Source organism: Ursus maritimus, unplaced genomic scaffold (assembly GCF_017311325.1).
Source record: "Ursus maritimus isolate PB19 unplaced genomic scaffold, ASM1731132v1 scaffold_8, whole genome shotgun sequence".
NCBI classification, from domain to species: domain Eukaryota; kingdom Metazoa; phylum Chordata; class Mammalia; order Carnivora; family Ursidae; genus Ursus; species Ursus maritimus.
This window is the reverse complement of record NW_024426996.1, coordinates 69,925,448-69,942,903: the sequence shown is the minus strand read 5'-3', so window position 1 is coordinate 69,942,903 and position 17,456 is coordinate 69,925,448. Positions and strand designations below refer to the sequence as shown.

The following is a 17,456-nucleotide window of genomic DNA, read 5'->3' as shown; positions in this document are numbered from 1 at the left end:
TTTTTTTTTTTTTTTTCATATGATGGGTCATGCTTCCATCCCATTGTATCTGCTCTGGAATTATCAAGATTTCATATCTGAGAATGAACTGGGTTCCTTCAAGCAGGGCTTCCAGATTTAAGAAAGAAAAACACAGGATGCCTAGTTAATTTCGGATTTTACATAGACGACAGATAACTTTATAGCATAAATATGTCCCAAGCATTGCATTTGTACACTTACATTTTATCTAGCAACCCTATCTTTAAGATGATGAGTAAATTGGAGGTAAAGAGGATTGGGTGAGACATTTCTCGATAGTTTTTTGTTGGGCAGAACATTTATTTTCTTTAGCCCCCAGATAATAAATACCACTAGTACCACCTACCATTGTGATAGTGAAAAAAAAAAAAAAAGCCACATTTATTCTGTTATGGTGTATTGCCATCTTGGTTTGAGAACCATAGGAAGGGCATAGGAACAGGAATGTATTCCATGAAATCCAGAGTCAGGAAATGCATGTGCCAGGATCCCATAGATATCTTAGTCACCTAGAGTCTCAAAAACAACTATATAATGTCCATTTCCTGGTTAATACCTCATTCAGACCTCCCAACTAAATTCTTAAGGGCAATCAGAGGCCTGATGGGCTCAAGTCTGTGTATTTGACAATGAATTTTAACCCCTGAGAAAAGATCCAACAATCATCCCAGATTTCTTACAAGTTTGACATATAAGGGGAAAATTAGAAGTCACCAAATCTGAAAGATCAATTGTAAATACGATGATAATTATATCTTTAACTTGTATGGCGCTTTAATTTTATTCAAAGCACTTTTCTGTCCATTATCTCATGTGACCATTAGTGTGGTATTTATTAGTAATGAGAGAATGGAATGTCTGCTCAATCTATTGTTACAGCCAATTTGCAACTTTTGATATCATCAGTTTGAAACCACAAATGGGAAGACATTCAGTCTCTTTTTTCCCTTTCAGAAGTCTGTCAGCGCATCTATCAGTTGTGAGCTTTCTCTTAAGTCTTTTTTTATAGCTAGCCCTAGATTTTGTATTAATGTCACAAGAATATTTTCTTTTTGAGCTACTTAGTTGATTATGTTAACTTGAGGTAAGAGTTTTAAATAGAATGAAATCAAAAGTAAATGAAAAAATTTGTGATGAACTGTCTTCCTTTCAAAAACTGTCTGCCTCTTTATGACAATGTCTGGCAAATAGCAGAAACTTGTTGAGTTCTGAATGAATGAGTCAAGGAACGAAGTACAGGTGCAAATGAACTTCAAATGAAAGTCTGCTTTCGTCCTAACTTAATTTACTCCAAATCTTGCCAGCCTAATGAAGACTGCCGTTTAAAAGGGTCACACACTAAAATCACAACTTCAGAGGCTAGAGCCATCCAGAAACCATTTAATGCAGCTCCATGCAAAGGAAAGCATTTTTTCAGAGTCATCTGAGACAAAGACATCTATGTCAGTATGCAACAAAAATGCCACAATCATCCAGTAATTAACCATCAAGGCTTACTCTGAGTAGGTGCATTCTTTCCTCTAACATACACTTTCTACTGCAAAGGCCATTTCCTCTCGTCTGGTCATCAGTGAACGAAATTTGGAGCCCGCAAGTGCCTAGCACAGTGGCTGGCACTCAGTGGTTCAATAGCAACATATTCCCGAGCAAAAGAGAGGATGGAAAGCTCACCTTTTTTTTGAACAGGTCATCATTGTAAGAGTTTGGGACTTGTTTGTTCAAATTGCGATCTTCTGTTAATATAAGTTTTTCTCCCAATTCGTCTTTAAATTCTTAAGGTTCCCATGCAGAAGAAGACAGGTCTGATTTGCCCAAATCCCAAGTGCTCCCCGCTATGTGCCAAATGACTGAATGAGTAATAGGAATTATCCTCTATTTTAATTCCACGTATTTATTCATGCAATAAGTATTTTCCATGGGCAGCACCAGGCTAAAGTTACGTGTTATTTAATCTTCTTTAATCTTCACAAGTACCCTCTGATGTTGGCATCGTTATGATCTGAATGCTGCATATGAAGAAACTGAGGTTAAGATAGTTTAAGCAACATGCCTAACGTCCTGTCGCATGCCTACACCACATAGCTATAGTGAAACAAAGACTCCGAATGCAACTGCGGGGACCCAAAGGCCATAATTTTGATCTCTACCTCCATACATTTTTTAAAAATGAGGAGTTTTCTGGGGCGCCTGGGTGGCACAGCGGTTAAGCGTCTGCCTTCGGCTCAGGGTGTGATCCCGGCGATCCGGGATTGAGCCCCACATCGGGCTCTTCCGCTATGAGCCTGCTTCTTCCTCTCCCACTCCCCCTGCTTGTGTTCCCTCTCTCGCTGGCTGTCTCTATCTCTGTCGAATAAATGAATAAAATCTTTTAAAAAAAATGAGGAGTTTTCAGAGAAACAAAGTTACTTTACTGAGGAAGATCCTAAGGACCAACTGGCACTTGTCTCTTGAGAAAGCGTAGGGTCATTAAGCACCAGCGACATGAACTTGTGCCTTTTCAGATCTCGGGTGCAATCTATAGCAGTGTTGTTTGTAGAAAAGACACACGCACAGATTCTAGCCTTGTCAACCCCTTCTCCCCATGTGCTTTTTGCATGTAACTTTTTTAAATGGCCACGTTTGTGCCACAGTAGTTATGAAATGCCGTGTCAAAACACCTATGCATATGTTTATGGAGTGATTTTTCCAGGAATACATTTTTAATGATGGAATATGATATTAGAGAAAGAGAAAGTTGGGGAGAGGGACGGAAGATGCTTGCAGAATTCCTATATAGCAAGCACAATAAAAACACAGCTGGACGAGGTGAACCAATAAAAAGCAAGAGAAAAATAGTAACCAGAGATAGAGAAGCTACTTGAACCTTGTAGAATTTCTCTACCTTAGGGGGACACATCCAAATACACAACACATAAAAACACACATTACAAGACAAAATTGAAGAACTTCGTCAATATTGCAATGCTATCAGAGCTTTCAGGAAAACAAGGATGTGAGGAAGCAAATGTTAAGGAGAAACAGCGAGTATAGAAATGGCTCCACGGAGGGACTGATGTGCAGTTCTTCACAATATCTAATGGGACCAGATGACTGAGGACAACAGAAGAAAATAATGGCATGGGGGACGATAGGTCCTAAAACAATTTCCTTTTTTTGTTGCTGAGTGCAATGTCCCCCTCAGCAACCACAGAGAGAGAAACAACAGTCTTGGGCTAATGTGACTGTGTAAATGTGTAGTCTCGCAAGAAATCTTTAGTCCAGACAGAATATGGAAGGGAAGATGAAATAAGTATATGATTGAAAATTACTGGACCCACCAACCCAAAATTGTAATCAGTAGTTAAAGGATTCATGACAAGGCGCCCAGGTGGCTCAGTCGGTTAATTGTCCAACTCTTGATTTCTGCTCAGGTCATGATCTCAAGCCCCTCATCGTTTCCATGCTCATCAGGGAATCTGCTCGAGACCCCTTCCCCTCTCTCTCTCTCTCTCTCTCTCTCTCGGTCTCTGCTCCTCCCCCCTTCATGCTCACTCGTGATCCCTCTCTCCAAAAAAATAAAAATTAAGAAAAAATGTTTTAAAAAGGGATTAATGATAATTTTATCTGAATTGTCCTCAATCTCAATCTGGAGTCAGCAATGCACACAGTAGACCTCAATCAAACAGTAGCTATTTAGGAGCATTTTCAAGGTGCTGGAAACTCTGCTGAGAACCTCATATACATCATCTCAACAAGCCCTCACCTTTCAGATGAGGTGCCTGGCGCTCAGGAGGTGACGCACGCTGAGCCACGCAACTAGTAAAAGACAAAGGCGGGCTGGCGCTCAGGTGTCAGACCCCCAGCCCCTTCCTGAACCCTTCTCCCTGAAAAGCAGGCCAAGGGGCAGTGGCCTGAAACGAGATGGCATTTTAGTAGTTATATCACTTTTTACCCTAATTTCCAAGGCAATGCCAACCTGGACATGGTTTAGTGTTTGGAGTCTTCGGCCCCTCAAAGCACAAAGCCCCACACGTTCTCAACCACCCTTCCTCTGTCTATTCCCCTCCTCCTGAACAGAACCTACGTCCCAGAAAGAACAGTGAGTTTCTGTGGAAAGCCGGGGAGGATGTAGTCTCTTCAATGCTGCATTTCAGTAGAAATGCCCAACAGAGGGTCACGTGACTCAGCTGACCCGCGAGTCTCCGCGCAGCTCCGCACATTGAGCGCACTTGAAAAGCGCGGGCCGAATGGTAAGCTTCTCCCCGGCACAGAAGCGGCAGGAATGCCGAGGCTGTGCCTGGTAATTAATAGTACTCATCAGTGATGCCTACTGTTTGCTTCAAAGGGTCTGAGGCTCTTTGACTGTGTTATCTCATTTCATTTTCATGCCAAGCCAGTGATGGTAGTAGACGAAGAAATGGAAGTTCTGTTTACCAATCAAAGCACAAATTAACATCCAAACGTGTTTGCTACATGGTGCAACCTCCCATCCTCTCCAATGGCGTGAGAACCAGAACTTTCTTCTTGCATCTCTCCCAGCAAGGAGAGATCTCCTGAATGAACTGGGAACCACGTATTTCCTATGGATGAAGAACATGGACAAAATGGACATGGACAGAGCCTGGGTCTCCTGGGGAGTAACCTGTACCATTACCCAAAGGGTGTATGTGATGGCCATGGAGGGAGGGACGGTGTGGGACACCATTCCACTCCCTGCACAAAAAGGAATAGAGAACTAGAAGTACTTGCCTGAGGCTCACAGTGAGTGATCGACCTGAGACGGATCACTTTTGCATAAGACGGGGAAGGCAAACAGCACATCAGGCGGGACTTAGCATTATAAAGTAAGCGTACAGAGGGCTCGAGAACCCCATTCCTCAGCCTCCCTTGCCTTCCCTGTCAATGAAGCCTTCGGTAATTATTTGGGACTTATGTTCCTGGAAATGCGTGAATTGACAAATCCATTTCTTTCCCTTTAGCTATGGGATGATGCAGACATGAGATGGGGATAGGGAAGGGGGAGGGCCCTGGCTTTGACTCTGGAGTCAGCCGCCCTGAGGCCCATGACTCACCAGCTGGGGCTCACTGGACCAAGTTTCCATTTTCAGAAAAGACACTTTTCAGCTCCAACAGTCTTTAACTACTCATCTGCCGACAAAAAGGGAATTACCTGTCTCAGCTCTCTTCCCCACTTGAGATTCCATGTCACTCAAGGAGAAAACTACCTCTTGGAACTGCCCACTTTTCCAGCTGCTGAAGAAACACCTTCCTGACACTTCCCCCAGGCAGGCACACACAGCTCAATTTCAGGGCCCGCTAACCTTGTCCACCTGGCACCTCTCGACACCAACCTCACCCCCGGTCTTCCAGGAAGACACCAGCAGTCTCCATCTGGGCCAGTCATATCCCACCTGGGGAGGGAGTTTCACCCCCATCAGGAGAGGAAAGGGCTTGGGGACTGGAGTGGCTGGAGGAACATGATTAATACGGAGGAATTTTCTGAAAGAAAAGCTGTATGCTAGCTCCGAAAGCATAATTATTTCCTGAACTATTATATCGCTGGTTCCCCGCTCTAGCGTAAAATAGATCAGACCATATCCTAGAGCTGATTTGAAAACACCAGCAGAGCACCTCGGATTACGTTCTTCCCACTTTAGAAAGTCTAGTGATTTAGGTCAAGGAATTGTTTTGTCAACATTCTGTTTGGTGTTATAAACTTTTCCCCGAATGTCCATTATTCATTCAATCATTCATTCCACAAATATTTATTGAGCACCTATTATGTACAAGTTCCTGTGTTAATCTGAGAATTCAGCAATAAATAATAGAAAGCTCGTGTTCACACGAAGATGACATTCTAATAGGATGGTGACAGACACCAAATACAGAAGCCAACACATATTATAGGATTTACTGTAGCTTAGAGATAAGGTATCTTAGAGCCAGACAGACCCTGTAAACACGGAGAGATGGGGAGAGAGAAGGGAAAAAAAAATTTTTTTTCCAGTAAGGGCCAAATAAACCCCATCTGGCACATTTCTTGGTACCTAAGATAAATGTAATTTGGGGAAATTCTTTACATACAGAAATGTAAGAGCCACATCTTGTTTTCTTGCTCAGAAATCCAGGGCTGTCAGCTCCCCAGGAGGTCTCGAGCAAGAGCTGCAGCCTCCTGCCCAGCGCGGAGGTGTATTCGCAGCCTGGCACAGACTGTCTGGACCGCGAACGGGTTAAGGTGTCAGCGCCAGAGCTGGGAGCGCGGCATAAACAGTGTGTGTCGGGCGTTCTAGGCATGCTTCCGCTTCCCTGTCTCCCCGTCCTGGGCTGTCAATCACCTGTCACTTGCCCTCACATCAGCAGCGTTGTGCACATCACCGGGCTGTCAGCAAAGCAGCTGATGAGCCTCGGCTCCAAACTGTCAATCATCTTTGTTTCTCTTCTCTGTTCGGGAAATATTTTGGCTCACAGAAACAAAGAAACCTGGACAACAATGGCTTTTATATAGTCAGGCATTTACTCCTGTGCATGGGTATAAGTAAGATGTTAAATGGGTACTGATCATGCCTTACCCTCAAATGGTGTTGGGGTTGGGGTTGGGGGGTGGGCAGAGGGAAGATCGAGACCCTGTTGCATTAGTACAATGTACTTTAAAACTGTAATTCTAGTTCCCTGAGCAGACCCTGATGGATTCACAAACCAAAAAACAAAAACAAAAAACAAAAAAAACAAAGAAATCCACAGGAACATAAAACAATGATAACTTGAAGTTATCTGAGCTTATGCCTCAAAGGAAAATAAGAAGGCTCAGAGGATGGATGACTGCATGGTTTAAAATTATTCACCATTGATCGGGCAGGCTTTTGGGGAGAGAGTAATTGTTGGATTGCAGAGTTCATTTATCTCCCAGGACTTGTGAAACAGCGGCTTCTGCACCCGACTCCCCTACTCTGCAGGGCATGAGGCTGCTCGGGGACACCCGCACATAGGGAAGCAAGTTCACTCTTCGGGACCCCAGTGAGCTGGGCTGGCCAGTGCTTATGACAGGAGTCATTACGCTGAATGCAAAGACACTCTAAAACAGCCCATTGCCTGGCACACCAGCAGCCCCTCTTGCCCAAAATACTTGTTAGAAATGTCCCGCACCCTTAAAAGCCCACACCAAAGAAATCTAAAGAGATACTCCTGGCAATGAGTTCCAATTGGGCAGCAAGTTCAAGTTGTCCCGCTCTCTCCAGTTTGCCACTTGGGCAAAATCACCATGCATGTATTAGCATAATTAATCAGGTCGTCATACAATAGATCTAAAGACTACTAAGTTGTCCAAAGTCCTCTAAAGTTAAAAACAAACAAACAACTCTAGCAGCTTTGAAATACATTTAGCAACAATCAGATCTTTTAATCATGTTTATCATGAGCCCTATTATCTATCAATTGCTCAACGCTCTGGATTGACTGGTTCACACGCACGGGGGTTGGTTCCATGATCATTCTGTGTTTGTGACATTTGGGATGTTTTACCCTCTGACGGATCCTTTCATACGTGCAATGCTGATTTCTGAAAACACATCTCTTTCTGATCTAACCGGACATTAATTGCTTTTGTGCTGATGTTTCTATGCCTCTTGGTCTTACAGCACAACTAGCAAATCTGATCTCTGACAAGTTGGCCGACCCTAATCAGGACAGATCAGCTGCTACCCAAGGTGCCACAGGCAGTAATTTGAGGATCTTTACAGAGTTATCACTCGCTGGAAAGACAAGGAACTATAATTCTGTCAACACTCATCCAAAACTGTATGTTCAGAGCAGCGGTGGCCTCTCCCCCGCCCCCAAGAAAAGATAGCACTTGTCAAATAAATACCTGAGATAATTGATAAGAAGAAACTAGGAGGCTGTGGCTGATACAGTGACTGTGAGAATTTCTTCTTTTTTGCTTTTTTTTAAGGAACCTTCAGAAGCAGAACATCAGGCATAAAGTGTCAGCTGTCAAGGATAAAGGAGGGTCCCAGGGAAGGGGTGGATGGAAACCCCACAATCCAGCTCCCACTTATCATTGGGTGACTTGGTTCATATTTGCCTCACTCGCTAAACAGACAGGTGCCCAAGCATTCTCAGCCTCGAAGGAAAGCTCTCTCAGCGACTCAGGCTGCCACCCGGTGACAAAGCCGTGATGGGAAGCAAGAGCCTTGTCAGGAGTGGAAGAGTTACTGTCAGGCTGTCAGCCCTGCGCTATTCTCCAAAGACCCCTGTGGCTTTCTTACAGGCGCGAAAAGAAGGAATATTAGAAAAATAAACTTCTTTCTTACTGTATCGCTTTGGTCCATCTTCCAAACAAAATGAAAGGGTTAATGTGGCGTCGTCTTCAAAAAACTCGGTGGCAAACGCGTCCCACCAGAGGTTGTCGCTATCCTGCAAAGAGACAGATCATTTATTTAACAGGCAAGAGCAGAAACTACCTCAAAAGAGGAAAAGGAAAGGAAAAGAAAGACAAACGCAGTCAGTACTTGCTTGTTACTCAAGCGTATGTGTGTGAAGGCGGGTGGGCGAGCGGGTGGTCACTCCTCAAATTAACTGCCTCAAAGGGGGACCAAATTCCAATTCAAGAAATGAGTTAATGCAAACTGAATGAAAATCAATTCTCCAGGACATATTTGGGGAGATTTAATAAATGTACTTTGGAACACAATGTGACATTTTTTAACAAAAAGGTTTTTACATTTCGTGTAACATACAGTCAACTTCTTTTTGGTCTCTCTTCCTCTTTCCTCTTTTAAGGATTTGATTTTACAAACAGAAACCACCATATCACAACTAGGTTCAGGAGAGTACATTTTTAAAAGGTAATGAATTCAAAAAGGGGTGTGTGTGACTTGTGGCCCTTCCCTATGCAAATGTCCTATGAGACAGGTACTGTCACGTGGGTACGTACAGACAGATGATACACAGCAGTCCACGGTTGCACAAACACCCACCACATGCATATGGATTGTTCTTGAGGATTGTTTTAAGATGATAGGCAATCTTGTTGCCTCGTTATGAACATGATTATTAAAAATACAGCCGTTCAATAAGAACTAGGATGATCAGTAGGGGAAGAAAGGGATAAAGAAAGGGGGGGGTAATCAGAAGGGGGAATGAAACATGAGAGACTATGGACTATGAGAAACAAACTGAGGACTTCAGAGGGGAGGGGGGTGGGGAATGGGATAGACCGGTGATGGGTAGTAAGGAGGGCACGTATTGCATGGTGCACTGGGTGTTATACACAACTAATGAATCATCGAGCCTTACATCGGAAACCGGGGATGTACTGTATGGTGACTAACATAATATAATAAAAAATCATTAAAAAAAAAAATACAGCCGTTCAGCAGAAAGCAAACTATCCATGTGGACTCTGTTTGTCTTGGGTCGAGAGTCTCTTGCTCATCCAGAACACTTTGGAACTGGCCCAGTTTAAGGCAGTTAAAATCACTGTTAATCCTTAGGGGGGCCCGGAGGTTCCCATAACAGTGAATCGGGAAGGTTATGCCGAGTGTCATATTCAAAAAGGGGGCATCATACCTGGCCTCGCGCTCTGCATCTTGCCCCATATACCCCCAAATTCTTAAGCACAGTCTTTTCCCAGGGAATTGCTGGTCAGTGCCAGACTTTAGCAGGAGATGTTCTGCAGCTGCCTGTCAGACGAGGGAGGGGCAGCTCCCCACTCGGTGGCCCCCACTGCCGTGGCCCTGGCGGAGACACAGCAAGCCTCTCTTCTTCCCGTTAAGTTGCTCTGCTTATGACAACATTAAGTTGTTGTCCCTGGCAGACGTCAGGAATGAGAGCCTTCAGTCCTGGCAAGAATAATTAAAGGGCCACCGAAGATTGATGCTGTCTGTTCTCATTTCAGAAAAGCAACAGCTCACGCAAATGAATTTTTTGGTTTCTCTCGCCCCCCCCCCCGCCCCAGCTTCCTCCCAATCACCACACCAAAAGCCAACACTTTTCTTGGTAAAACATAGTAAATATAAAAGCACCCAGGGGTGATTCATGGCTCCACATACAACTACCTCTCCTTTTTTTCCCCAAAACAAATATTTATTGAGCACTTATTACGTGCAGGTCCTCAGAGCACACAGCTGGCTGAGAGACTGGTCCCTAGCCTCAAAGGGCTCAAAGCCACGTGCAGGGGGCAGCCGAGTGAGCGACTAACAGGCAGCCTCCCTCCAGACCCAAGACCACAGCACAAAGCCTGGGTGTCATGGAAGCTGTCAGAGTTTCTAGAAAAATCAGTGGGCTTGGAAATGGAAGAAGCAGCTGGGGAAAGAAACCCCATTTGAGAGCCTGGGTACACGGGTTTATTTTATTTCAAATTGCTACACAGATGGAAAAAGAATAATAGTTAACATTTATTGAGTACTTACCACATGCCAAGCATTATTCTAAGTGCTTTATGTGTATTTTCCCTCTTACTTCTTACTACCTCCCCATTTCTTGTTTGTTTGTTGTTGGTTTTGGGTGGGGGTTTTTTTGGTTTTTTGTTTCTTGGGGTTTTTGTTTTGTCCTCTCTCTCCTGTATAATTCAATTTTCTTGTGAGCAGGGGCTCTGTTTTGCTCCCTGAGCTATGTCCCAGGCCCCTGAACGGTGTCAAGCCCACGGTCTGACTCAATAGAAGTTGTCAGTGAATGAATGAAGTCGCTCCCATTAGGTATTATCCCTACTTTACAACCTCAGAAACCAAAGCACAGGTGGTAAGCGTAACTTGCCAAGTACACCCAGCCGATAAATAGCGGAGCTGGGATTTCGACTCTGACCCCTTGACCTCCAAGCCCCAGCCTCTGCCTGACTCATTTCTCTGGCAGTCCAAGGCAGAGGTTAGGACTTAGAAAGGAGGGAGGGAGAGTGAAAAGGGACTATTTTGTCTCAGATTGGTCTTTTTCTCCAGCTCCCTGCTTCCCGGTACTGCCCTGCTGCCAGGATTCACGCCCAGGAGGGTGCTCAGCATCCCGCCTCGCACCGTGCAGTGCCCCACGTGGTACGACGTCAGTGGCAGAACTCATGCCTACGGGCAACCCTCAGACCCAGGCTTCATCCCAACACCTCGTCTCTCCAGCAATGTGAGCACGGACAATTTATTTTACCTTCCTGAGCCTGTTTCCTTTCTTGCAAGTTGAGGAAAATAATAAGAACACAACAGTAATAATTTTCTTGCAGAGTACATGTGACAACGACCACCATACTAATAATTATCTTGCAGGATTAATGTGAGGATTAATAAATTAGTGGGTCTTAACTGCCCAGCAGAATGCCCAGGACACACTGAAGATCAATGAAATGCCCCTTTCCTGCCTCTACCTACTCTCTTTAACATCATTTTTTAAGGAAGGAGGTGTTGCATGCTCTAAAGAACCACATCAAAAATGCACTTTCCAAAGCAGCCCGTTGATAAATCAAGTACATTTCTTCTTATTCCAACTACTTATAATGCATTTACCTGGCAGTGGCACCTGCCTGCAACAGAGTTAAAACTCAGAACAGAGGTATACCGACTCGCTTTCGCCCTAGTGATTGCTCCAAGGCCCCGCGACTCGATCAGATCCTGCACCTGCATTTGCCTGTCATCTAACTCCGGGTTTCTGGCATTCCCACTAGGAAATGGAGCAGTGAAAGCGAAAAGCCCAGGGAGAATCCAGGCTGATCCGAAGGCCCTGGCAGCAAAGGAAGGACTCAGGATGACGTGAAGAGTACAAGGAGCAGCCATACAGGATCCACAGCACCTAGACACTGGAGGGTCTCCGGGAGCTGAGAAAGGCACAATGATCCAAGAAGGGGACATGCCCTTCGATTCCACCAGCTGCAGTGGAACATAAGATGAGTCAGTGTCTCAGGAAATGTCAGGACAGGTGCCGTGGGAGTAGGTTACATCAGGTAACTCTACGCACAAAAAAAATCAATTGGCTTTGGTTAGAAGGATATTTCAAAACTAAAAATGAAAAATGTAATTATGCCAGACACAGAATAGTTACAAAATATGAATATTTTTTGGGTTGTCTGATTGAATGAATAAATGAATGAAATTCTTTATTGTACTATTTCAGACCCAACTCAAGAAACACTCTACAAAGTTTTCAAGAGACCTTGATTTTGTCAAGGTCAAGGTCAAGAGACTTTGTCTCTTGGCTGATTTTTTTTTTAAGATTTTATTTATTTATTTGACAGAGATAGAGACAGCCAGTGAGAGAGGGAACACAAGCAGGGGGAGTGGGAGAGGAAGAAGCAGGCTCATAGCGGAGGAGCCTGATGTGGGGCTCGATCCCATAACTTGGCTGATATTTCTAAAAGGCACACCAATTTTTGATGCATTTTTTAATTATAATTGTCAACTGTCCCCCGACACGCATATATAAAGCTTTTGAATTAGTCTTTAGTTATGAGAGGATAGGTGTTTATGTAGGAAAGGGAATAAAAGGAGTAAAGCTCTGACAAAAATTGCTAAATGTCAAGTATAAGCCAGTCTTGTGTTGACTGTGTGTGAAGGAAGCAGATGATGGAAAGAGCACATGTGGGGGGGGGGGGGCCTGGGTTAACAGTAGTACCCAGAACCCAATATTTTCTCAGGGCTGTACATGTGTTGTACCCTCTTATATTCACAACTGTCCAAAGTGCTACCGAGGGGTTGAACAGGCAGCCTTATAGAGAATTGATAGCTTTAACCTCTATGTCACACTGACTTCAATATGTGAATCCTGCCTCTTATTAGCTGGAGAACCTTAGGTGAGTCACCTGACCTCTTTGCATCCATTTGCCCATGTATCAAGTGGGAATAAAAATCCCAGTGCCCTCTGAGGACTCAAAAGTCACCGCCTAGCACATAGTGCCTGTTCAAGAAACAGCAGCTATTATTTTTCATCATTGTTTTATTTGACTCTTAAAATCGTTATAAATAGAGAATCCGAATTTCAGAAACGTTAAACTACTCAGTAAAGATCAGACAGCTAGAAAGTCGTAAATCTAAAGTTCACTTACAAGTCTGCCTAACTCTGGTCCAGTTTTTAACATTGATTTTATTTTTTAGAGCAACGTTAGGTTCACAGAAAAATTAGGAGAGACGACACAGATTTCTGTTGTATCCCCTGCCCCCACACATGCACAGCCTCCCCCACTATCAATACCCCCCACCAGACTGGTTCCTTTGTTTCAACTGATGAACCTACTAGGCCATGATTGTCCGCAAATAATTCTGTTTACAAAGTGATTTTTCACCTTAGGTTGAAGATGAAGGTGGTTCACAAGTGTAGAAGGAACGGCCAGCATTGCCTAGAGGAAATTCTGCCAGAGCAGATCCCTGACTTGGGCGTTTTCAGATTTTATTCCCTTTCCCCCAGCTTCACGTGCTTGCCCTGAAAATCAACTTCTTTATATACGTCTTCCTTCCATTTTGCTGCCTACTCTAGTTCCTGAGATCAGTTAGGCAATTTGGTAGAAGACATTTGCATAATAATGAGGCTAGGGGCCCAGGCTGGCTAAAAGGCAGCTACAAATCAGAAACCTCTGACACATCAGCCAGTCCTGAGTGGTAGAAGCTCAGTTCTTAGCTCACAGCCGCCTCCTGAGCTGTGGGCAACGATAACGAATCAGCACCTCCACCATTCAACTTCAGTCATCTAGAATGATAGGAGCCACAGGTGCTCTGCTTGGCCACTTGGGAAGAAGAGCAAGGGGCCAAGGGAATATAAAGAAAAAATGGCCTGGTTAACATTCTGCAGTTGTATCTATAGGCTTGCGCTCCCGCCTCTTGACTGTAAACCTCTCACCTCCATCTTCGGAGAAACAGAAGAACCACACAATTCCCAGTTCTCCTTGCAAAGCAGGCAACAGAGCCAAGGGTAGCAGGTCGACCAGTAGGAGGCTGCATGAGTAACGTTGCCAAGCTGTTTTGGAGCAAGGATTCCAAACAGAAGCTTCACTAAGTCTGAAGTTTGAAGGGGTTGAGGCTCAATCCCCTGAAATCAAACCAACTTGGGAGATTAGCCAAGAAATGCCTTGAGACTGACAGGTAGGTCCAGATGGATGTTTTGGGACTTCCAGGTAAAGGTTATAGTAAGTGACCTCCAAAACAAGCCAAGGGCCCGAGGTCTTCCTCCTAGATGTGTGGAATGCGCGTGCAAGGCAGTTACTAGCAGTTCTAATAGATATGACATTCAGTATCCATGTGGTAAAGACATTCTATCCAGGAAAAAGCCATTCTTACCACACTGAAAAGGGCCCAGCATAGTCAGTTTGCCTGTGTAGCCAAGGGACCTCAGGCAACTTATCTTTCTGAACTAAGGATTCCTGGTTAACCATCGCCTGCTTCCCTGTCTTTGCATATGTTGCTCTTTTGGCCTCAAATGTACAGCACACACCGAGTTACAGTCTTTGCACTCCTTTTTCACTGTCTCCTGTGCTAGGAAACCTTGAAAACTCTACCCCCGTTAGCCCGTGAGTCAAATTATAATTGAATCACTGCCTTATAATCCTCTAGTAAACTGGGAGTACTTAAGGGAGGGACGAGGCGTTAGGCATGGCCCCATCCTCAACAGAGCACCCACATATAGATTGTCCAATAGAGGAGTAGAAGAATGGAATGAGCTGGTGAGAGGCCATACCCCACAAACTGCTCTAGTGCTGTAGGAGTTTCGAGAGTCTGAACTCAGAGGCCAGGGAACCAAGACGGTGTTCAAGCTAAGCTGTTTCTCTGTCTCACTTTCCTTCTGTGAGCAGGTGCGTCACCAATGCGCGGGAGAAGTTCACAAGGAGACAGAAATTTCCAAAATGATCTCACACCCATGTTCCATTCTATTGTGCCACTTTTGGGGTATTTTTCTTGTCCTTTTCAGCAAAACGTTGGTTAAATGAATACACTTCACTGACTGTAACTTAAATAAGTGAGGTTTTACTTTATTAATTTTTTAAAATAGGGACTAGAAGATAATGTGAAGACCCATGGGCCCGTTATCCAGAATTAACAATTATGAAAATAAGATCTTATTTTCCTTTTTAAAAGGAATTAAAAATTATAAATAAAAATAAATGTCTTGGGTCCCCATATCTTGCTCTGGTTTTTTCCACCTTTCCCCCAGGCTCCCATAAACAACTGTCTCATGGAATTCATACGGCACTTCCTACCCCATCTTTTATATTTATACACACATATGACTCCATTCAGATATGGTCTTATTTTATGTTTTTAATATTTTATTTAAGTGATAGCATACATTATGTTCCTTTCTTTAAACTTGCTTTTTTTTCCATTCAACATTGCTTTTGGAGACCTATCTATTTTATATATTAGGGCTTCTTCTTCCCTTGTATAAGTTACATAATGTACACTGAATGAATGTAATATATTTTACTTAAGCATTTTGCTACTAATGATCTCTAGACAGTTTCTAATTTTTTGCTATTACAACAATGCTGCGATAAGTATCTTCATAGTGTCCCTTTGTGCACATGTGTAAGAAGTTGTCTGGGGCATATGTCTAACTTGGTTGTACATAGGCATAGGGTATGTCTAAATTTTGGCTGTTACATTAAGAGGTCTCTGTGCTTCCAAATTGAAGCCTTCTGGTCTGACTGATTCATGGGTAAAGATAAAACAAGGTGCATTTCTAAGCAATGTCTTTCCAAGTGGGATCTAATAAGAGGATCAACATAATTACAAAACAGAGTCCAGCCTGCCAGGAGAAGGACGAGCATCTGAAAGTCCAAAGAAGAAGCAATAATGGAATAATAATAAACCATTAAATTAAAAAAATGAAATTAAACAATTTGCCTATTATTCTCTTAAGGCAGAGTGTATCTCAGGGGTTTCATTAACCAAAAGGAGGATTATTTCTTGATGCTGACACAAGAATGAAAGCATAGGCTCTTTGTGGTCCTTCAAAATAACTCAAGAAACCGAATCAGCATGGGAGGAGGTGGGGGTCCCGCTCTGCACACCCTGCCTGCCACTAGGCTCCTGACCGAAGCCGTGCCTTTTCTCAGCAGACAGGTCTTCCCAATCCTTGCTGTTGTCTGGTACCTGAACAGTACATATTTAGTGTTTAGTGAATATTAATAAGTAAAAAGTGGATTCTTTTCCCAAAGCTGGAAAGTAACAATAGCAGAGAGCAGCCTCCAGGTAAATAACGATGAAATTAACTCAGCCTAAACACAGGCAGGGGGAGTGGTGTCGACAATTCTCATATATTTTAATTAGGCAAAAATGCCACAGAATCTTCTCCACTCCAAACAAGCTCCTGTATGCATTTCTGTGATTAAAATCCTTGGTCCTTTTGTCCCATCTCACAGGTGAGTCCAAGTACCACTGGCAGCCAAATCATATATCAGGATGAGAGATGCACTCAGGTCAAATAGCAGAAGAGAGGCTTAATTACATTAAAAAATCCACAAAAGCATTTTCCTTCCATCCCAGATTCTCTCCTGTTCCCATCTCCGTCCCTCTCCACCAAAAACAGGATCCTGGTGCTAGGGCTGCCCCCCGGCATCTGTAACTTAAGCACTGACAGGTTATGTGGGATTTTTGCCAGAGTAATTATTTTTCAATTCAACAATAATGAGAAATTACCATGGCAACCACTTGTCACGTGGCACACATACACCCCCTCTAAAGAATGAAACCATACATAAAGCATCTATTTCTTGAAAAATGTGTTTTTTTATTAAAATAAACTTAAACAGGTCAAAGTGGAGAGGGTGTATGAAGGGGTCTGGAAACAGGAAGATGAGAAGAGCATTGACTTTCTTTAGTATCTCGTAGTTCTAGAAAATAACATCTTATGACCCTACCTCCTTGTGCACATGCATGGACAGCACTCTATTAATTTGTATCTTACCAGTTCGGTCACTCCCATTTTACCCATGTCAGCTAACCTCTCTCAGAAGACACTGAAGAAAGAATGAGCACGCTCAAGGACAGAGGCAGAAGCACACTTGGTCGTCCTTGTTTCCCAAAATTTCTTTGCCCATCACACTCCTGTATTGAGACAGGAGACAATAAAGAGCCCCAACCTCATGTCTTTCCTTTCGTGGACGCCCCCTCCCACTAAGGGAGTGCAGGTCACTTACTTTCTCTAACTGCAAAAGTCTTTTCACTGCCTGAATCCCTAGCCACGTTTTCTTCGAACCACGTATCAAACCATGTCTATTCCAAATTAGCCACAGTTGATCATCGCAGTCAATGGTTACAGAGCACTTACTATGTGCCAGTCACCATCCTGAACATGTTGAGTAATATAAACCCTTGAAATTTCACAGAGACCCTGGGGGATAAGTCCTTCTAAGAGCCCCATTTTATAGATGTTAAGACCGAGGCACAGAGAAGTTCAGTATTTGTTTAAGATCACAGAGCTATCAGGTTGCAGGAAGTGCAAACACAGGGACCCTGGCTCTTGAGCTGGGGCTCTTACAACCACTCTAATATGATGTTCCT

At 43.6% G+C, this 17,456-nt stretch overlaps 1 protein-coding gene across 10 annotated transcripts in view; it reads right to left on the bottom strand.

The window, feature by feature from the left end:
- The window catches only part of LDB2 (LIM domain binding 2), a 368,095-nt gene that overhangs the window by 225,260 nt on the left and 125,379 nt on the right, over positions 1–17,456 (bottom strand). For all 10 annotated transcript variants that reach the window (XM_008685804.2, XM_008685803.2, XM_040625173.1 and 7 more), the window contains exon 2: positions 8,307–8,409. In XM_008685804.2, coding sequence (XP_008684026.1) covers positions 8,307–8,409 — 103 coding nt within the window. The remainder of the gene's footprint in view (positions 1–8,306; positions 8,410–17,456) is intronic.